This window comes from Saimiri boliviensis, chromosome 5, assembly GCF_048565385.1.
Source record: "Saimiri boliviensis isolate mSaiBol1 chromosome 5, mSaiBol1.pri, whole genome shotgun sequence".
NCBI classification, from domain to species: Eukaryota; Metazoa; Chordata; class Mammalia; order Primates; family Cebidae; genus Saimiri; species Saimiri boliviensis.
The window spans coordinates 43,480,468-43,503,040 of record NC_133453.1 but is presented as its reverse complement, the minus strand read 5'-3'; the positions used below and the strand labels follow the sequence as shown (position 1 = coordinate 43,503,040).

Below are 22,573 nucleotides of genomic sequence, written 5' to 3'. Positions count from 1 at the left end.
GTTACTTATTAATGTGTAACCTGGTTAAAATGTGATGCTGAGCCTTTACCCGTAAGATGAGTCCCTTTTTTGTTTTTTATAACGAAGTTTTACCTGTTACATCATGAGGTTCTTATGTCCTTTGTGTTTCAGAGATGTTAATGTTTAGAGAATTGATGCCTTTCCTGGAAATGAAGTGCTCTTCGTTAGGTTCCTAACTCTTATTTATGGTATATTGACCTGATTTGTTTATTAACATAAATAGAAACTATTTACAAGACAGAATGCTAAAAATTATATAGAAAGCTATGTCTGTCTCATTAATTTGTTAATATTCATGAGTTCATTTCAAAAATGTAGTTCCCTGGAGAGTTAAATATTTCTGGAGAATTTGGATAACTCCACCCCCCAGGTTCAGGTGATTCTCTGATCTCAGCCTCAACCTCCTGACTAGCTAGAACTACAGGTGTGCACCACCAAGACCAGCTAATTTTTTTTTTTTTTTTTTTTTTTTTTTTGAGAGGAGTCTCACTCTGTTGTCCAGGCTGAAGTGCAGTGGCACAATCTCAGGTCACTGCCATCTCTGACTCCCAGGTACAAGCAGTTCTCTGCCTCAGCCTCCCAAGTAGCTGGAATTACAGGTACCCACCACCATGCCTAATTTTTTGTATTTTTAGTAGAGATAGGGTTTCACCATCTTGGCTAGGCTGGTCTTGAACTCTTGAGCTTGTGATCCACCTGCCTTGGTTTCCCAAAGTGCTGGAATTACAGGCGTGACCCACACTCCCAGCCTAATTTTTGTATTTTTTTTTTTTTTTTTTGAGACGGAGTTTCGCTCTTGTTACCCAGGCTGGAGTGCAATGGCGCGATCTCGGCTCACCGCAACCTCCGTCTCCTGGGTTCAGGCAATTCTCCTGCCTCAGCCTCCTGAGTAGCTGGGATTACAGGCAAGTGCCACCATGCCCAGCTACTTTTTTGTGTTTTTAGTAGAGACGGGGTTTCACCATGCTGACCAGGATGGTCTCGATCTCTCGACCTCGTGATCCACCCGCCTCGGCCTCCCAAAGTGCTGGGATTACAGGCTTGAGCCACCGCGCCCAGCCCTAATTTTTGTATTTTTAGTAGAGATGGAGTTTCACCATTTTGGCCAAGCTAGTCTCGAACTCCTGACCTCAGGTGATCTGCCCACCTCGGCCTCCTAAAGTGCTGGGATTACAGCTACTCTGAACCTGAGGGAGGAGAATCCCTCGAACCCAGGAGGTGGAGGTTGCAATGAGCCTAGATCGTGCTACTGTACTCCAGCCTGGGTGACAGAGTGAGACTCTATCTCAAAAAAAAAAAAAAAAAAAAAGTGATGAGCACAAGTGCTACTACTGCTGCTACTACTATCAGACCATTTTTTGGTGACAAAGTCAAAGATTTAAGGTTACTAAATCAGAGTGAATATTTTCAGTTTGACAAATTACACTATACTTTCCTTACTCCAACATTGACGGTCCACATTTAACTTCGAAAATCAGACTGGGCCAGGCGCAGTGGCTCACACCTGTAATCGCAGCACTTTGGGTGGCTGAGGTGGGTGGATCACTTGAGGTCAAGAATTCAAGACCAGCTTGGCTAACGTGGTGAAGCCCTGTGTCCACTAAAACATAGTCACCCAGGGTGGCAAGTGCCTGTAATCCCAGCTACTTGAGAACCCGGCGTGAGCCGAGATCATGCCACTGTACTCCAGCCTGGTCGACAGTGAGACCTTGTATTAAATATATATATATATATATATATATATATATATATATATATATATATATATATATTTGTGAGAACCAGGAAGATATCCCCTTAGTCATATCCCCTAAAAATTTTCTGGTTTTGGATTCTCCAATACCTGAGTTTAGCTGGGGCTACCTCAGGTGCAGCAGAAACCTTCCATTTCCTCAACTCTTCCTGAAATAGCATGAAGACTTTATAGCTATCCTCCTTTCCCCTTGATTATTCCTGTTTTTCAAGCAGATCGTTTATTTCCATGGTTAGGGCTAAATATTGGATCACTATTTGCTTCCCCCTTCCTCCACTTTTTCTTTCAGGCTTATACATTTGTTCTCCCAACAAACTCCTGCAAATTTTGACGTGAAAAGGCCCCCATTGTTCAAATAAATCACAGTAAAGCAATTAAATTGTTTAATTTCAGGCCATCTCACTGGGCTCTATTTTTCCTTCAGTTCAACATCTGATTGCGGCCTGGAGGTGTTCTGTGGTTTCCTAAGGTACCATGAATGTCATGAGCATGTTTCCTCAGGGGATCTAGCAGTTTGTTTCTACAGTCACTGGCACCTTTAACCTTGACCAAAGGATACCTTAAGTAACCATCTCAATCCTTGACACTCCAGCTCCTCCAGAGTATCTTCAGAATTTTTGCAGTCACTTTATAGGTAAATTTACATTTTTCACAATTAGATAAGTTTCTACTGGGTATTTGGGAGGTGGGGGTTGGATTAAAGTCCCTTTCACCTGTAACTTGTCATGGATCTGGTTGGCCTGAGTCGGTTATTGACTAAATCTGTTTTCAACTTTCAAAAACAGTATGGCATTAAAGGACATAGGACTTAGGATTTGGGTTTGTGGTCTAGTCCTAGTTTCACCAGTAAGTGTGACCTTGAGTGCTTTCCTTTTCAAATAAGCTAAGAAAAGGGAATTCCTCAATTCCTCTAGCTGCAGCTTTCAGGTTTCTGGCAACAACTGCTTAGGTCCTGCTTAGGTGCACACAACCTGCTTAGTAAGCTCTTAGGTTAAGAGCTTAAGTGTTTAAATAAAAACTGATTCAAATTTGGGTCCACCACTAAATAGCTCTGAGGCTGTTAGACTTACGGAGGCTCAGTTTACATAAATGTAGCATAGGCTTAATAAATAATCCCGAACCTAACATTGAGGGTTAAAATTGCCTATCTTGGTATCTAACGCATTAGCAAACGCTTGACAATTTTCTCTCCTGTTAAATCTCTGAAGTCTTCTATTACTCTCCCTTATCTAATAAGAACTAAGTCCAGGTGTTTCTTATGCCTTACCTGTTCTGATAACCTAGTTGGCCTCTTAAGATGCAAACCATCTCTCTAGATTTCTTTTATTCATTAGCTTACTTGCTTGCCACTTTTACAGGGCTAAGTACATTCTAGACAAAATTTCTTCTGTTAATATCTTTTATTCAATTGCCTCTCATTTGCTGACCAATTCCCTTATTTTTTAAATTTTTGTGGGTAGTTTTGATGTATGCATGCAATGTGAAATAATCATATCATGGAGAATGGGGCATTAGCCCCTCAGGCATTTATCTTTTGTTACAATCCAATTACGTTATTTTTCAATGTATCATTACTGACTATATTCACCCTGCTGTGCTATCAAATAGATCTTTTTTTTGTATCACAAACACAACCAAATTACGAAAGCCAAAAGTATCCTCGTTTAGGAAGTGATTCTGACTTATCTTTTTTTTTTTTTTTTTTTTTTAGACAGAGTTTTTGCTTGTTACCCAGGCTGGAGTGCAATGGCGCGATCTCGGCTCACCACAACCTCCGCCTCCTGGGTTCAGGCAATTCTCCTGCCTCAGCCTCCTGAGTAGCTGGGATTACGGGCACGTGCCACCATGCCCAGCTAATTTTTTGTATTTTTAGTAGAGACGGGGTTTCACTATGTTGACCAGGATGGTCTCGATCTCTCGACCTCGTGATCCACCAGCCTCGGCCTCCCAAAGTGCTGGGATTACAGGCTTGAGCCACCGCGCCCGGCTGACTTTTCATCTGTAATGACAAGACTTTTTCTCTCTACTTCTGTCCAAGGTAAGGACAGCAAAAATATTTCCCTCAATGCCTTGCTTGCAGCAGCAGCCCCAAGGCCAAGCTGAGGAGCTAGAGTTCCTTCCAGCCTCCCAGATTTTACAGCTCCAGGAGAGATTACATCCTTGCACAGAAGAAATCGAAACTGTCCTTCCCCATTATCAATGGAATGATGTAGTTCAGTTTGCAACAAAGAGAAACATGAAAATATCATAGGTAGGATAATGTTTTACACACATGCTGGCCTGCCCCTTGCACTGGCTTTCATTTTTCATTAGCTTCTAGGTAATGGAAAGGCTAACACAATTTTAACTTTAAACAAAATTTTATTACACAAAGGTTGTCACATAATTGGATATTTCTCTACTTTGTACACAGTTATTCTCACTCTCCACAGAAAGGCTGCCTAACTTCTCATCTGGCGGTGGCAAGCACTAAAATCCTGATTTTAACAGAATAGTAGTAAAAATGCCTCAGTGATTTAAGTTGAAAGCAGTACATTGGTACATGGCTCTTGTACCCAGTATCAGGAATGTACAAATGTCTTTTTATTCAAAAATACAAAATAAATTATCTGTAGGCATGGACAATGACAGCAATAAACCATTATGTATTCTGTCAACTGAAACCAGTAACTGATGGTTATCGTGATGTCTTAAACATCAGCCAGCCTTTTCTTCATTTTCTCCAACTGACTTCTCTGAAGTTATTGGTGAGGAACACTGCCTTGGGCTTCCTGTCACAGTTCAATAACAAAGGTAAAGCACTATTCTAGGAGTTAGAACATGCCACCTCCCATACCACCTCCCATTCCACCCATTGCACCCATTCCAGGGTCTTTCTCTTCTTTAGGAATTTCTGTGACAACAACTTCTGCTGTAGTTAACAGAGAGGCCACACCAGCAGCATCCAATAAAGCAGTTCTCACGACCTAGAAAAAAAATTAATTAAACATTAGTTTTCCCTTAGTAAAATACGACAAGACTTACTGAAAATTTCTGGCCAGCAGGCACAGTGGTTCACACCTGTAATCCCAGAACTTTGGGAGGCCGAGGCGGGTGGGAAACCTACTCAAGATGGTGAAACCCTGTCTCTACTAAAAACACAACAATTAGCCAGGTGTGGTGACACAAGCCTGTAATCACAGCTAGTTGGGAGGCTGAGGCAGAGAACTGCTTGAACCTAGGAGGTGGAGGTTGCAGTGAGCCAAGACTGTGCCACTGCACTCCAGCCTAGGCGACAGAGCAACACTCCGTCTAAAAAAAAAAAAAAACAGAACAGAAAAGAAAACTTCTGTAATTCCAGCACTCTGGGAGGCTGAGGCAGGTGGATCACTTGAGGTTAGGTGTTCCAGACCAGCCTGACCCAACATGGTGAAACCCCATTACTACTAAAAACACAAAAATTAGCCGGGCATGGTGGCACATACTTGTAATCTCAGCTATTTGGGAGGCTGAGGCAGGAGAACGGCTTGAACCTGGGAGGTGGAGGTTAGAGTGAGCTGAGATTGCACCAGTGTACTCCAGCCTAGGAGACAGAATGAGACCCCATCTCCAAAAAATACATACATACATATTTAAGTGCTGGAGATTTACATGAGAATTGCTGATGGGCACAAGTCCTACTGCTGTTGCTACTGCTATTAGAGTATTTTTTTGTGTGACAAAGTCAAAGATTTGGGATGTGGGGATATACTAATAAAATGAACAACAAAAGAATTTTTAGAAAGTGTTCAACTATTTACCTTTGTTGGGTCAATAATTCCTTTTTCCACCATATTCACAAAATCTCCAGCCATAGCATCATAACCAACTTCTGAGGAACTTTGCATAATTTTCTCAACTATCAAAGATCCTTCAACACCTGCATTCTTAGCAATGGTCATTGCTGGAATTTTGAGTGTTCTTTTAATAATTTCTATACCTACAAAAAAAATAAATTTCAGCAAAATTTCAATACATTCATTTGTAAATATTATAACACATTTATAATTTGTGAGGATACTGATGTAGGAAAATCACAATTCTACAGGTCGAATCATTTCCTCTGAAAAAAATGTGATGCATGTTTAGGTCTGACATTAGCACTATTCCACTTCTGTTATTCAGGAAATGGAAGTGCTATTTCATTTAGGAGACTGTTAGTGATTATTCTAAAAGAAAAACTAAAATCAGGCCACCAACTCATTTAAAAGGTAACTTTTTACCTACCAATTTTTTGATCTTCATTAGCTGGAGTCAATGAGTCTAAGGCTGGAATGCACCGAAGCAGGGCACAACCCCCTCCCAAAACAATGCCTTCTTCAACAGCAGCTCTTGTAGCATTAAGGGCATCTGTAACTCTGTCTTTCTTTTCATTCACTTCAACATCACTTGTCCCACCAACCTAAAGATGAAAAGAATTCCAATTAGTATGGCCTCTTCATCCAATATGTTAACATGTCATTTAAAAGCAGTTTACTTAAAAAGCAATTCTGGGGTGAGCATGGTGGCTCACACCTGTAATCCTACCACTTTGGGTGGCTGAGGAAAATGGATCACTTGAGTTTCAGACCAGCCTGGACAAACATGGTGAAACCCTGTCTTCACTAAAAATACAAAAATTAGCCAGGCATGGTGGCAAGCACCTGTAATCCCAGCTACTTGGGAGGCTGAGGCAGGAGATTCACTTGAATCCAGGAGGCTGAGGTTGCAGTGAGCCGAGATTGCATCACTGCATTCCAGCCTAGGTGACAGAGCAAGACTCTGTCCCCCCCAAAAAAAAAAAAAAAAATCCAAAATGAAGTTAATTCCCCAAATATTTGTTTAGTTCCATGGTACTACTAGGGAATCATTCTTGGACTCAGAACCCAAGAAACTTATTCATATAATGAATCTTACCTTCAGCACAGCTACTCCATCTGAAAGTTTTGCCAGCCGTTCATTCAGTTTTTCCTTTTCATATTCACTAGTTGTGACATCTAGCTGCTCAATTATTTCTTGAATACGTTTTTCAATTTGAGCCTTATCACCTTTTCCTTTTAAGAGCATGGCATCATCTTTTGTCACAATGACCTCTCCAACTTTTCCTAAGTCATGAGGCTGAACGTCTTCAAGATTTAGGGTCAATCCCTCTTCTCCAAACACCTACAAAAAGATTTAAATGTAAACCAGTTGTAGGTTACAGTTTCTGCCATTATGCCAAGTTTATTAATATATCATGCAAAACAATCCTCTTGAAATACTGTATTTCTTTGAAATGAGAGATTTTAAGATCACTGTTACTCTAGAACAAGACTTGAGTACAGTCTTTCACTGCATTTCCAACTTCTCAATTCTCCCAACTCTGGCAGTTATTATTAGCCTTATTTGAGAAAAAAACTCCAAGGTCACACTTTCTGGCAGAACCAGGACTAGGCCTTGACTCCTAAGTCCTACATCATTTCTAGCACACACCTCTATCTTTCAAAACTAAAAACAGATTTAGTCAGGCTGGGCTTGATGGCTCACGCCTGTAATTCCAGCACTTTGGAAAGCAGAGGCAGGCATATTGCTTCAGCCCAAGAGTTTGAGACCAGTCTAGGCAACATAATGAGACCCAACTCTACCAAAAATACAAAAATTAGCTGGGCATGGCACTGCACCTATAGTCTCAGTTACTTGGGAGGCTGAGACAGGGGGATCACTTGCAGGAGGTTAAGGCTGCAGTGAGTCAAGATCATGCCACTGCATTCTAGCCTGGGTGACAGATCAAGACACCGTCTCTAAAACAAACAAAAAAAAACCCAGCCCCACAGATTTTGTCAAAAAGTCCATTCTGAGGCCAGACTCACGGCAAATTAAAGATAACTTAATCCAACCCCTCCTCAAAAAGAGCCAACAGGAACAGACAGCAGTAGTATCTAATAAACATTCAGCAAGCCATTATCACATTTATTTTACTTACTGCACCACCAGTAGCAATAGCCATATCTTTAAGTTGGTTCTTTCTATTGTCACCAAACCCTGGAGCCTTGACTGCCACAACTTGAAGACCAACCTTTAGCCTGTTAAGAATAGTTGATAATAAGATTTAAATGAAATAAAAATGCCTATCTGTTGAATTTATCTCAAGCTCTGTTACTACTTAGATTACTTAGGACTCCCAGCCCCCCACCTTTTTTTTTTTCTTCCTAGCAACTTTTGATCAAATTAAGACAGAAAAGAACTGAGACAGTTACGGCTATTTTCTATTAATCTAGACTTATAAATTAATCTATTTTATATTAATCCTTATCTGTTTACCTTCTTAATAAACTGCTGGCCTGGCCAGACACGGTGATTCATGCCTGTAATCCCGGCACTTTGGGAGGCCAGGCGAGATCACAAGGTCAGGAGTTCAGGACCAGTCTGGCCAACGCGGTGAAACATTGTCTCTACTAAAAATATAAAACTTAGACAGGTGTGGTGGCAGGTGCCTGTAATCCCAGCTATTCCGGAGGCTGAGGCAGAAGAATCGCTTGAACCCAGGAGGCGGAGGTTGCAGTGAGATCGCGTCACTGCACTCTAGCCTGGGTGACAGAGCAAGACTCCGTCTCAAAAAATAAAAAAAAATAAACTGTTGGCCTTACATTCCAGTTGAACAGCTGGACCCAGGATTAAAAATCATATCCCAGTAAGTTATAGGATACAGTAATAACTATTATGAATGGTAGAAAAACAATAATTACTAAGTATGTGCAGTCAAATATCCAGTTGAAAGCAGATTGTGAAAGAGAAGGAATGTTCAAACTTTAAGACAGCTGGTCTATTTTATTAAGGACCCAAATAAAAATTAGAGAAATAAGCTCTATGTCAAGTAAACTGGATATCCTATTTTTCAACTGGCAATAAAATGGCCTAATGAAAACTCTGTAGGCTTGTTTTTTTTCTGGCCTCATGTCTTCAAGTCTTTACTTAATTCCTCGAAAAAAAGCAAATCCAAGCTAAGAAAAATATTCCAGGGTAAGAAGGCTCATTAGAGCTTTTGGGTCAGAGCCACATGTGTAAGTAATGTCTAAAACATACCAGCTAATGTGTGCACTTCTACTATAGCAAAACAGAGAGAAAAGTCTTGCTTCTGACATACTTCAAATTTCAAATAAGGAAAAACAAACACTTGGTCACAGCCAGGGGTAGTGGCTCATGCCTGTAATCCCAGCACTTTGGGAGGCTGAGGCAGGAGAATCACTTGAGATTCACCAATAGTTTAAGACTAGCCTAGGCAACATACTGAGACCTTGTCTCTGCAGAAAAATTTAAAAATCAGCCAAGTATATGGTCATGCAAGTGTAGTCCCAGCTACCTGGGAGGCTGAGGCAGGAAGACTGCTTGACTCCAGGAGTTCAAGGCTGCAGGGAACTATGATCGTGCCACCATAGCCCAGCCTGGGTGACAGTCTGTCCCTCAAAATAAATAAAAATATTTGATAGTGAAATACACTTATGTCTGAGTTATTTACTTAGAGACAGAGTCTCACTTTGTTGCCCAGGCTGGAGTGCAGAGGCACAGTATCAGCTCTCTGCAAGCTCCGTCTCCCAGATTCAAGTGATTCTCCTGCCTCGGCCTCTGAGTAACTGGATTACAGGCTCAGGCCACCATGCCGTGCTAATTTTTTTTTTTTTGAGACAAGAGTTTCGCTCTTGTTACCCAGGCTGGAGTGCAATGGCACGATCTCGGCTCACCACAACCTCCACCTCCTGGGTTCAGGCAATTCTCCTGCCTCAGCCTCCCGAGTAGCTGGGATTACAGGCACGTGCCACCATGCCCAGCTAATTTTTTGTACTTTTAGTAAAGGCAGGGTTTCATTATGTTAGCCACGCTGATCTCGCCTGATCTCAGGTGATCCACCCACCTGGCCCATCTGAGTTGTTTAGAATGTTAGTTGTTTACTACTTCACTATTCTAACCAAAATAATATTCTGAAAAAGTGTATGTTTTTAACCAGAAAAACCTTAAAAAAACAAGATTCAAACTTGAACCCAGGAGGCTTGAGCCGAGATTGAGCCACTGCACTCCAGCCTGGGCAACAGAGTGAGGAGTGAGACTATCTCAAACAAACAAAACAAGATTCAGTTACGTATCTTCAAAATAACTGTAAACACTTGCAAAATATAGAAAGGTACCCATGGGCTAAATTAGTCTATTCTATGAGAAAGCTGAGCAAAACAGTAAAGACTGGGGAGTCCCATTCAAAAACACAATCATGAGGATACACAGAGCATACCTGATTTATACAAATACAATTCTAGATACAAACCCAAAGAGATCAAATGTGGAGATACACATAATGGAGACTGCGAACAGCAATACAAATAATTCTGTCTTTCACCCGGAAATATAACTCATCAAATACCACAGCCTATTACCTATTCAAGACAAGTGTACTTAGAGCTTCTCCATCAACGTCTTCAGCAATTATGACCAAAGGCTTACGGTGAGCATTGGCAATTTCAAGAGCAGGTACAATGGACTGGACACTAGAAATTTTCTTTTCACTCAACAGAACATAGGCATCCTGGAATTCACATTTCTGACCTGTAAAAATAATGAAGATTTCAAAAATACACAAAATGATTGCAATGTATTTAAATGAAAAGCTAAACCAAGGTTCCAACACACTTAAAAAGTGACCAGGCCAGGCGCGGTGGCTCATGCCTGTAATACCAGCACTTTGGGAGGCCAAGGCGGGCGGATCACAAGGTCAAGAGATGGAGACCATCCTGGCCAACATGGTGAAACCCCATCTCTACTAAAAAATACAAAAATTAGCTGGGTGTGGTGGCGCACGCCTGTAGTCCCAGCTACTTGGGAGGCTGGGGTAGGAGAATTGCTTGAACCCAGGAGACGGAGACTGCAGTGAGCTGAGATTGCGCCACTGCACTCCAGCCTGGCGCCTGGTGACAAAGTGAGACTCTGTCTCAAAAACAAAAGGTGACCAGTGAGTTTGTTTTCTTCCTTCATTTAGCATTAACTTTTGGAATACACACATCTATTTTTTTGGAGGATGACGCCAACTAACACCCACAGTTTGACACGTGTTAGGAGAGTACATTTAAAAAATTTCAGGAGGTCGGGCGCGGTGGCTCAAGCTTGTAATCCCAGCACTTTGGGAGGCCGAGGCAGGTGGATCACGAGGTCGAGAGATCGAGACCAACCTGGTCAACATGGTGAAACCCCGTCTCTACTAAAAATACAAAAAATTAGCTGGGCATGGTGGTGCGTGCCTATAATCCCAGCTACTCAGGAGGCTGAGGCAGGAGAATTGCCTGAACCCAGGAGGCGGAGGTTGCGGTGAGCCGAGATCGCGCCATTGCACTCCAGCCTGGGTAACAAGAGCGAAACTCCGTCTCAAAAAAAAAAAAAAAAAAAAAATTTCAGGAGGTTAAAACAGGGAGATCACTTGAGGCCAGGCATTCAAGATTAGCCTGGCCAAGATGGCTAAACCCTGTCTCTATTAAAAATACAAAAAGTAGCCAGGCACGGTGGCTCATGCCTGTAATCCCAGCACTTTGGGAGGCTGAGGTGGGCATATTGCCTGAAGTCAGGAGTTAGAGAGACCAGCCTGGCCAACATGGTGAAACACCATCTCTACTAAGAATATAAAAATTAGCTGAGCATGGTGGCACCCGCCTATAATCCCAGCTACTTGGGAGGCTAAGGCAGGAGAATCGCTTGAACCCGGGAGGTAGAGGTTGCAGTGAGCCAAGACTGCATCACTGTACTCCAGCCTGGGTGACAGTGAGACTCTGCCTCAAAATGAAGAAATAAGTAAGAAAAAATAAAAATTAAATTAAATTAAAAAATTAGCCAGGCATGGTGGCACATGCTTGTGATCCCAGCTATTTCGGAGGCTGAGGCCCAAGAATCACTTGAACCCAGGGGGTGGAGGTTGCAGTAACTCAAGATCACACCACTGTACTCCAGCCTGAGCAACAGAGAATGAGACTCTGTCTAAAAGATTCTTACCTTTTGATGTATTAATAAAGTATGGAGAAATATAGCCTCGATCAAACTTCATGCCTTCAATAATTTCTAATTCATCATTCAGTGTTTTTCCATCCTATGAAAAGACAAAGAAGGAGGTATACAGATTTCATTGAACACAAAACGTGAAATTACAGGCCAAATTAATAAAAACAGACCCCTCTGGTCATAAGGGATATAGGCTAGGATATGAAAAAGCCCAGAATATCCAATTTCACTTCTGCAAAAATCCTAAAAATGCTTATTTAAATAATTCTTATGGCTAGACAATACTTAAGTTAGGATGAATTCATTTCACAAAGCAAAGGCTAATTCACATAAAACACATTAAGCACTTTGTTCTATACATGTGCTGAGACCACATATAAAGAAATGAAGTGCACCGTATTTAAAACACATAGAATTTTTCTACTTGGAAAATTCAGTTTTGATCATCAGATAACTCATTCAAACTATTTTTAAAAACACAAACACACTTGCCTTTACTGTGATGACACCCTTTCTTCCAACCTTTTTCATTGCATCAGAGATGATATTCCCAATTTCTTTGTCTCCATTTGCAGAAATTGTAGCAACCTGAAATAGTCAAGTTGAATTAAAAGGTAAGGCTAGTGTCCTCAGTCAGTTCCCTCATCTTTTCCTAGTAACTTCCAAACTGATACTTACATCCCAGGGAGAAAAGGGGAATTTGTGATATGGTAGTTTTCATGAAGTACTGGTTCTTTGCTCTTTTTTGATTCATTATATGACTACACTGTTTTGAGGAATATGATATATAAAACTATTCTTTTAACAATATGTTTAAAATGCTGACTTCATTATCTTTTTACATGGCAAATCTGGTATTACAAACTGACAAAACTTATGCACCTTTGACAATGGGTAAGAACATTTTCAATCATACAAATCCATTTACAGCCATGCAGAACTAAAATGACAACCACATGTAGAACTAAATGACAATCATTATGGTCAACATTCTTTTCAAATGTTTTAGCAGTAAGAAAAAAATGAGTCTAATACTGATGATTGGGTAATATTATTGGTGTGATCAAGAAAAAAAAAAAAATCACACACGCCATTAATTTTTTTTTTTTAAAAAGTGTAACATATTAAGTCCTTACCTGTGCTATTTCTTCAGGGGTGGTCACAGGTTTAGACTGCTTTTTAAGTTCGGCAATTACAGCATCAACAGCTAACATCACACCTAGTTCAACAATATATGTCATTACAATGCTTATTTCTCTCACGGCTTCTATGTCAAGTAGAAATCTTGAGATTCATGACAAATATTTTAATGACTTAAAAAAAAAATTTTTTTTTGAGACAGGCTCTTGCTCTATCGCCCAGGCTGAAGTGTAGTAGCACAGATCATGGCTCACTGCAGCCTTGACATCCTGTGCTCAAGGGAGTAGCTGAGATCACAGGCTCAAGGCACCATCCTCAGCTTATTTTATTTTTGTAGATAAGGTCTCACTATGTTGCCCAAGCTGGTCTTGAAATCCTGGGCTCAAGCGATCCTCCCACCTCAGCTTCCCATGCAGCCGTACTACAGGTACCTATGCTTGGACTAAAACAAGGTAGATAGATGTGTATAGTTTCAAGAGTCTCTCCACTGAACTCATCCTATGCAAATCATTCTAACCCAATCTTGCTGCCCGTTTCCAACAGGGTCCCTGACACTTTTCATGTCTGTCAGATGATGCAAAAAAAAGGACCAAAATGGTTAACACTCCCTTACTTTCAACAAGAAGCATAGTTAAAAGACAGGAATTTGTTGTGACTATGTCTCTACAGGTGTCAATTATTTGAAATTCTTTCACTTAATTTAGTATGTATTATGAACTAACAAAATACTTGTTTTACATTAGTTTTAACAGTCTCATTTTGCTTAACTGAGAATAGTGCTAGCTCTCCTGTTTGAGAAATATACTTAAAAAAAAAATCCAATGCAAGGTGTTGGGAAGTCCTCTTAATTAACCTTAATATCTGTTAGTGATTTACAGTAAAACTGCTGTTAGTGCAGTATATTCACTTGACCCATAAACACTGAAATAGATGAGGTAATGATATATTAGTACTGTAGTAATGTCAGTATGCCAATTCTGACAGAAAAATTATCAATAGCACCCCCACCCTTGACTCTCAAGAGGGTTCCAGGTTTGGACCCTAACATACTCTAGATAAACATGGCAATTCTGGTGATAGGAAAAACAAGTCTTAGCACACAGCTAATAAATGACAAAGATGGGACTAAAATTTATGAGCTTCATAGTGCCATGAAGCTCATGCTGAGGAGCAAACTGTTAAGTTACACTCCAGTTACAAGCACTAACAAAACACAAACCAGTAACACAGCGTGTGCTAAGAAAAAATAAATTGTGGAAAACATTACTTTCTGATTCAGTTTAGTCTTACTTTCCACAAAACTAAACTAAAAATTAGCCAGGAATGGTGGTGAATGCCTGTAGTCTCAGCTACTTGGAGGCTGAGGCAGGAGGATTGCTTGAGTTCGAGGTTACAGTGAACTATGACTGTGCCAGTGCAGTCTGGCTCGGACTACAGAGCAAGACTGTCCTTAAAAGCAAAACAAATTAACTAAGTAAAACATCAAAATGTACCCACCACACAGCCAGGCATTCAATCATTACTAACTAAAGGAAAACTCAGTTTAAGATTTCTCTAGGCCAAGAGGAGGAATGAGAGAAGAATCAATTTCCTAAAGTAACAAACGCTTTCCTTAGGTCCAAGAAATTAATGCCTTAAAGCATACTGAAGTTTAGAACACTGTAGTGACAACAGACATTCCTACCTCTCCTGATTTCCACTGGATTAGCACCTTTGCTAATCTTCTCGAAGCCTTCCTTGGCAATAGAGCGTGCCAGTACAGTAGCCGTGGTAGTGCCATCCCCAGCCTCTTCGTTTGTGTTATTGGCAACATCCTGAACAAGTTTAGCTCCAATATTTTTATATTTATCCTTTAAGTCAATTGACTTTGCAACAGTCACACCGTCTTTTGTTACTTTGGGACTTCCCCAGCTTTGCTCAATAATCACTGTTCTTCCCTAGAAGAAAAAAAAGTTACAGAATTACACACACCCTAAGGATTATTTACATGTTAAAAAATGAGCAGTTTTCATAATAAAGCAACTACTTCAAAGTCTCAACCTAAGTTCTGTCGTTTTTACCAGTCTCGCATCATGAATCTCAAGGGCAAGTTTATCGATATTCTTTGTCAACAGACAAAATGATCTGTTTCTCTGCCAGAAGCATAATTGCAAATTAGGTAATTTAGGAGATTAAGTTTTGGTTAGTGCCTGTTATCTTTGAAAGTGATGTGACCATCAAGGCAAGCAGTACGCTCTTCCAGGTTCACTCAACATAAAACCTCAACCATGGCACAAATAGTTATTGGCCACGTTTTGAATTTGAACTAAAGCTGTTACTTTCCATTTGTGAGGTGTGTAAATGTTGTATTTTATGCAGTTGTTTGGATCACTTAATATCTGAACTGTCTTCAGACTTAAATGAACACCACTTCATTGCACACCACTTCAAAGGCCTCCTCAAAATATTAACCCTATTAAATGAGACTGATTTTAAATATGCTTTGGAACAAGAGAACAGCAGAAAACCGATAGGTGAATCTAGCATCTTGAGATGGAGGAGAGAACGGGAAGCTACTGTTTAATGACCACAAAGTTACAATTTTCCAACATAAAAAAGTTTTGGAGATGGATGGTGGCGATGATCGCACCACATAAATGTAATTAATGTCCCCAAAATGCACACTTAACGGTAATTTAATGTTGTGTATATTTTACTACAATAAACGGGCAAACAAAAGCACCTACAAGCACATACCTGAGGTATTATGAGAGGTAAACTCTTCCCTCTATACTTGGCATAAATTACTGGGAAAGGATCCAAATTTTAACTTAGGCAAGCAAATCTACCTCGAGTTTAAGAATCCACCTTGAGCTATGAGTTACTATCGGATTACATCACGCATTGTACAAAATAGTTTTTGAAAATCTGGCTGAAACACTTTAAGCTTTAAGATCATGCCTAGGAAAAGAAAGGTTAACAAATACTTCACAACTCTTACATGTAAGCTGGGTTATCCCAAGAACAGATACGAAAGTACTGTTCAATAGTTCAGTGCGACTATTTGTGAGTAAAACGCTATTAATAATACTGTAATTACAATAAAATAAATATACTGATACCTTTGGCCCCATTGTAACAGCTACGGCATCGGCTAAAAGGTCTACACCTTGAAGCATTAAGGCTCGGGCATCTGCACCAAATTTTACATCTTTGGCGTAAGCCCGAGTGAGATGAGGAGCCAGGACCCTGGAAACCGGTCTCATCTGGCGAAAGACTGTGGGTAACCGAAGCATTTCTGGGAATGGAAGCAAATAAATAATCAGTACTACCACCCGTGGTGCTCTGCTGCACAAACATGCCCACCCGTGCAACAGAGAAAACCACCTGAGATGTTGAGCCTGGCTGACCTCCGCCAGCCTCTACGCCTGGACGACTGAAGGCGCCGCAGATAACGAACATCAGCCACTAGCGCAAGCTAAAGAGGCCGCCCCGGCGCCTGACCTATAGCACTAGCACAAAGCACATGCAGTTCCTTCCCCCGGCCACCTATCCTTGCCGCTCATAACGAGTTAATCTTTCACCGTGAAAACGGCCTTGACGGCAGACCCACTCCAAAGGTGGCCCCTAAGAAACCAAGTCAGCCGGAGAAAAGCAAGTTACAAATCCGAGTGACAAGGGAAGTTAAAAGTATTCCTGACTGTGCAAAAAGCCGCTCAGCAAAGTGTCTCTACGTATCCACCCAGGGCTACACTGTATCAGAGCAGCCTGCAAAGCCGCGATGCTGGGGGTAGCAGCCCGGCCCATTCCGCTCGGGTCCACGTGTCTCTTTTTCCGAACGCCCCCAGCAAGGTCAAGAATGGAAACGCAGTAACCCAGCAGCCTGCAGGGGGAAAAAGCGGTTCCCTCGCGGACACCACCCTCCTGGGTTCCCTGAAGTCAGCCAGATGCAGACTGCACCAGCGGGCCTAAGTGGTTACAATCCCCCAAATTCCATCCCCATCAAAGCTGTCCCTCCTGCGCCCAGCCTGGGTCCAAGATGCAGTCGCACGTGATGGAATCGCATGGACCCGCGAGGCCTGGACCCGCGGGCCTGGGCCTGCGGCGCAGAAGTGCAGGCTATCGTCGTCGGCACCCTCCGGCAGGAACGCAACGGAGGAAGGCCCTCTCGTGGGGTCGCAGGCGCAGTGGAGAGGCGGCGCGGGGCGGCCTCGTACCTGCGGGGCGGCGGCAGGGCGTGCGCGCGGAAAAGCAGGTCGTCTACGGCGAGTGTGGGACAGAATGCTGGGCGCACACGGCAATGAGCCCGTGTCCCCTCCCTCCCCCTCTCCCTCCGCCCCGCGGCACCGCGTGTGCAGGAGGCTCCCACCCCCTTCCCGTCTGCCCGGGCCCTGCAATCTGCACGCCCGGCGTACGAGCCCCGCCCCGCCCTACCCGCGCAGTGTGGGCCAGCGCGCTCAGCCCTCTCCCGCCAGCTTAGGCTAGTTCCCGGGCCGCGTTCGGTTCCAGAACTTTCCGGAAAGTGCCGCGCTCCTTATGGGTCAAGGGTCAAGTCGCGTCATTTCCGGGAGGGGGACGATGAGATAGTTCTTTCACCTCGGCTGGGCGCCTAGAAAAGCCTAGAAACAGCTCCTCTTTCCTTCCGCCTCCCATTCCCCGCGTCAGCGGCCTGCGCAGGGCCCTTAGGGCGAATCGCGGCGCGCTTCGGGGCGACCGCCCTCTCTCGCGGGGAGGGGCGACGGGCCAGCGGCGGGGGCCGGGGCGAGGGCGCCTGCGCGCTGGGCGGCCTTTTCACGTGTCGGGAGGGCAGTATCGCGGGTCTCTCTTTGCCGCGGTGCGCCAGAGCAGAGTACGAGTCTGAGGCTGAGGGAGTCATGGTGAGTCCCGCGTGGCCTCACGGCCGGCAGACCCGGGCCTGTCTTTAGCGTACGGGGAGGCCGGACGGTCCTCTTTTGTTGGGCCCGGCGGGAGGGGTTGGGGGCCACTCAGTGACCGGCGCCAGCCAGTACCTTGGAGCTTCTCGGCCTGCCCGATCCTCTTCTCCGCTGAGGGCTCGTTGCACGCGCGTGTGCTGCGGGTGTGCGAGGCGGTGGGGGGGGCGGGAACCCGGACGCACGCGCAGCGTCCCACCTGCTTCTGCAGGACCTTTGTGGGTGTGTAATATCTTGGGTGAAAAGCATGGTCCCAGACAGGGAGATTGACCCAGCGTTTCCTGAAATTTTTCTGGAGAAACCTGAAGAAGGAAAACATTTGACCTTGGAATAAACTAAGGTTGACCTTATAGTTGGTCAGGTTGCTCACCGGGTGAACGACAACGACCCCTAACAGACATAAGGAATCGGGAATTAAACTTGGAATATTGGTTAATAGATTCAAATGCGTTTCCTTAACGAGTAATGAGGTTTGGTGTTAAGTTTCAAAGCCACAACGTGTTGAGATGTATAACACGGTGGCGTTGCCTATTGACAATGTAATTACATTTAGTGTTTGTTTCAAAACATTTCTCTTCCTACAGGCAGGACAGGCGTTTAGAAAGTTTCTCCCACTCTTTGACCGAGTATTGGTTGAAAGGAGTGCTGCTGAAACTGTAACCAAAGGAGGCATTATGCTTCCAGAAAAATCTCAAGGAAAAGTATTGCAAGCAACTGTAGTCGCTGTTGGATCGGGTTCTAAAGGAAAGGTAAATGTGGGATGCAGTGGAACTTTTTTTTGTCACAGAGTCTCGCTGTGTCGCCCAGGCTGGGGTGCAGTGGCGCGATCTTGGCTCACTGCAACCTCCACCTCTCGGTTTCAAATAATTGTTCTGCCTCAGCGTCCCAAGTAGCTGGAACTACTGGAGCGTGCCACCACACTCAGCTAATTTTTGTATTTTTAGTAGAGATGGTTTCACCATATTGGCCAAGCTGGTCTCAAACTCCTGATCTAGTGACCCATCCATCTCTGCCTTCCAAAGTGCTGCGATTACAGGCGTAAGCCACCGTGCCCGGCCGTGGAACTCTTTTTTTTTTTGGTGTGAGAAATGGGTAATATAAAGTTGCCTATTTTATATGATCAGTGCTATGATGCTTATTTTATGTGATAGTTTCGGAGTATTAAAAATTGTCCTCAATAGTAATTTGGTAGCTTAGTATGATCAGTGTCCTTACATTCTAAATTTTTGATAAGACAAAAGACGCTGCGTGTGGTGGTTTACACCCATTCAAAACCAGCCTGGGCAACATAGACCTCTCTACAAAAAAAAAAAAAAAAAAAAAAAAACACCTCTAAAAAAAGAGATACGCTTCAAGGTAAAGTGATGAGGCATTTAAAAATTGAGAGGAAACTTGGACTGTTCGTTTAACCCTTAACACATTGAAGTCACTGTAATCTTAACCACTTGGGGCCTTAGTTGGTATACCTGTTTGAGGAACAGGTTGATCAGTCTTGTCCTGCTGCCCGGGACAGCTTTGAATGCTACCCAACACAAATCTGTAAACTTTGTTAAAACATGAGATTTCTTTTGCAATTTAAAGTTCATCAGCTACTGTTAATGCTAGTGTATTTTATGTGTGGCCCAATACAGTTCTTCCAGTGTGGCCTAGGGAAGCCAAAAGATTGGACATCCGTGTTTTAGATGTTCCTCAGTTAACTGGTTAGACCTTAGGCTTCTAAAGGTGTCAGCCAAAATACATAATAAATGCTGTTGGAGCCAAATAATGTTAACTGCATTCTTCAGTTGCTTCTAAGAAAGCAAGCTCTACTCAGGAGCTGTCACAGAGTTAGGAATAGGAACACTTTGGGGAGTGGACATTTAGCTGCAGTACCTTTCCCCAAATCTGTACTTCAGAAAAAAGGGAACAATCACAAGAGAAGCCTGTGTTCTAAATCCAGAAAAATAAATGTTGAAAGAAGGAAAATATGACCATTTGTATATGGCATTTTCTGGGTGCTGGCTACTGTTGCAGGTTTATTTCACATAGTTGATTGGTTATGTTAATATTTAACAATTGTAGCCGGGCGCGGTGGCTCAAGCCTGTAATCCCAGCACTTTGGGAGGCCGAGGCGGGTGGATCACGAGGTCGACAGATCGAGACCATCCTGGTCAACATGGTGAAACCCCGTCTCTACTAGAAATACAAAAAATTAGCTGGGCGTGGTGGCGCGTGCCTGTAATCCCAGCTACTTAGGAGGCTGAGGCAGGAGAATTGCCTGAACCCGGGAGGCGGAGGTTGCGGTGAGCCGAGATCGCGCCATTGCACTCCAGCCTGGGTAACAAGAGCGAAACTCCGTCTCAAAAAAAAAAACAAAAAAAAAAACCAATTGTAAAGTTAGTTTTAGTTAACTAAAGTTAGCTTTTCCAGAATGTTTTCTTGAAACTTTACATTGGAGTCAGGTTTTAGTTTAAGCCACTGCGTTTATTATTTCAGAGTGTAACTACAGTGGTATTTTTGAGTGAAGATCTACAGTTCTAGTATGAATCATATCACTTAGCCACCTAGTATATTTTTAACATAATTGGATTTGAGTGAGCGTGTTTCATTAGTTGTAGTGATGTGAAAGTTAACCGTATATGTTTGGTGAACTAGATGTCTTTGCTAATAACATCCTTCCTTTCTTAAGGGTGGAGAGATTCAACCAGTTAGCGTGAAAGTTGGAGATAAAGTTCTTCTCCCAGAATATGGAGGCACCAAAGTAGTTCTAGATGACAAGGTGTGTAAACTTAATAATTCTAAAAAGAAGCCAAATATTTGCAATTAATTGTCTTAACTAATGGTTTCTTTACTTGCAGGATTATTTCCTATTTAGAGATGGTGACATTCTTGGAAAGTACGTAGACTGAAATAAGTCTCTATTGAAATGGCATCAATGTGAAGCTGCCCATTCCACTGAAGTTCTGAAATCTTTCATCATGTAAATAATTTCCATATCTCTCTTTTATAATAAACTAATGATAACTGATGACATTTAGTGTTTCCAAAGTTGTTTCCTTGTACTGATATAAACATTTCCAAATAAAAATATATAAACAAGTGGTTAATCTTTATTTTAAGATGGTTTTAGGGTTCTCTAGTTTAAGCTTTTTTCTGTTTTTCAAATAACCAGAGAATTTTGGGAAACAAGATTTTCTAGGTTGGTACATTTTCACACAGAATTTAAATTTATTATTTTTTGAGTTGGGGGGGATCTCGCACCATTGTTGGGGCTGGAGTGCAGTGGCATGATCTCCGCTCATTGCAACCTCTGCCTCCTAGGTTCAAGCAATTCTGCCTCAGCTTCTCCAGTAGCTGGGATTACAGGCACCTGCCACCACTCCCAGAATTTAGGTTTATTAGTAGCTGATTGATAATTTAGGCTTATTAATAGCTGATAACAAGCCATGGATTTACTTTATTTCTTTGAATCAGAGTCTTACTCTGTCACCCAGGCTGGAGTGCAGTGGCGCAATCTTGATTGACTGCAACCCCTGCCTCCCAGGTTCAAGCAATTCTCCCTCAGCCTCCCAAGTAGCTGGGATTACCAGCCCAGCTAATTTTTGTATTTTTAGTAGAGACAGGGTTTTGTCATGTTGGCCTGGCCGGTCTCAAACTCCTGACCTCTAGTGATCTACCTGCCTCAGCCTCCCAAAGTGCTGGGATTACAAGCGTGAGCCACCGTGTCCTACTGCAACATTCAGATTTCAGAGTTACAGGTCTTAAGGTCTTCTATACTTTGCAGAAACCTGTCTTCATTCCTAACTCCAATTTATGTAAATACAAAGGTTTTTTTTGCCTGGTTTAATGTAAACAATTCCAGGTACACAAGTACCATGTAAATTGAGGGAAGAATTATACTTTCCTTTTTTTTCTTGTCTTTTTTTGAGAGAGTCTCACTTTGTCACCCAGGCATGCTGGAGTTCAGTGGCACCATCATGGCTCGCTGTAGCCTCCACCTTCCCTGGCTCAGGTAATCCTCCCACTTCAGACTTCTTGAGTGACTGGGACTACAGGCATTAGTTACAATAAACTCATGATAGCTGATGACATCCAGTGTCTCCAAAGTCATTTCCTTGTACGGATAAAAGCATTTTCAAATAAAAATATATAAATGAGTGGTTAATATTTAGTTATCCTTTTAAAAAATATTTAGTTATTTTAAGGTGGTTTTAGGGTTCTCACCATGCCCTGCTAATTTTTGTATCTTTTTAATTTATTTTTTCAGGTCAGATGGGTAGTGTGCCGACATAACAAGGTTCAAGGGTGGCACATTTCACACAAGCATGTGAACACCCAATCATCATACTCATGAACTACAAAAGGTTTTTTTTTTTTTTTTTTTTTGAGATGGAGTTTCGCCCTTGTCCAGGCTGGAGTGCAATGACGCGATCTCGGCTCACCACAACCTCCGCCTCCTGGGTTCAGGCAATTCTCCTGCCTCGGCCTCCTGAGTAGCTGAGATTACAGGCATGTGCCACCATGCCCAGCTAATTTTTTGTATTTTTAGTAGAGACGGGGTTTCACTATGTTGATCAGGATGGTCTCGATCTCTTGACCTCGTGATCCACCCGCCTCGGCCTCCCAAAGTGCTGGGATTACAGGCTTGAGCCACCGCGCCCGGCCAACTTTTTTTTTTTTAGAACTTTGAGTTGGTCAGTATTTTGGAAAATTAGCTTCCCTACGTTAAAGTTAGGACTCGCCTTTTTTTTTTTAATGGCGGTGG

At 42.5% G+C, this 22,573-nt stretch overlaps 2 protein-coding genes and 1 non-coding gene across 6 annotated transcripts in view; 1 reads left to right on the top strand and 2 right to left on the bottom strand.

Moving 5' to 3' along the window:
- Positions 1-4,115: 4,115 nt before the first annotated feature.
- Positions 4,116-17,417, bottom strand: HSPD1 (heat shock protein family D (Hsp60) member 1). Of its 3 annotated transcripts, none has more exons than XM_010336473.3 (12): positions 17,333-17,417; positions 16,021-16,196; positions 14,604-14,856; positions 12,916-12,998; positions 12,272-12,367; positions 11,774-11,867; positions 10,174-10,342; positions 7,734-7,833; positions 6,689-6,934; positions 6,020-6,194; positions 5,554-5,732; positions 4,116-4,740 (listed from the first exon to the last, which is right to left on the bottom strand). In XM_010336473.3, the coding sequence occupies exons 2-12, from the start codon at positions 16,192-16,194 to the stop codon at positions 4,588-4,590; spliced, it is 1,722 nt and encodes a 573-aa protein (XP_010334775.2). In that variant the 5' UTR covers positions 16,195-16,196; positions 17,333-17,417; the 3' UTR covers positions 4,116-4,587. The 3 variants fall into 3 exon arrangements, with proteins under 3 accessions (XP_010334775.2, XP_003925742.2, XP_074255413.1); XM_003925693.4 differs by lacking the exon at positions 17,333-17,417 and adding an exon at positions 17,116-17,228; XM_074399312.1 differs by lacking the exon at positions 17,333-17,417 and adding an exon at positions 16,286-16,307.
- Positions 17,418-17,509: 92 nt separating this feature from the next.
- The window catches only part of HSPE1 (heat shock protein family E (Hsp10) member 1), a 55,602-nt gene continuing 50,538 nt past the window's right edge, over positions 17,510-22,573 (top strand). The window contains exons 1-4 of one of the 2 annotated variants that reach the window (XM_003925698.4): positions 17,510-17,775; positions 18,414-18,578; positions 20,498-20,587; positions 20,667-20,927. In XM_003925698.4, the coding sequence (XP_003925747.1) occupies positions 17,773-17,775; positions 18,414-18,578; positions 20,498-20,587; positions 20,667-20,717 (309 nt within the window). In that variant the 5' untranslated portion in view covers positions 17,510-17,772 and the 3' untranslated portion in view covers positions 20,718-20,927. Of the gene's footprint in view, positions 17,776-18,413; positions 18,579-20,497; positions 20,588-20,666; positions 20,928-22,573 lie in introns of those variants that run through there. The other variant, XM_074399314.1, reaches the window with a different exon arrangement.
- On the bottom strand, positions 22,075-22,175 carry LOC120364482 (small nucleolar RNA U13). The gene has a single exon (XR_005579733.1). It is a non-coding gene; the product is annotated as a small nucleolar RNA U13 (small nucleolar RNA).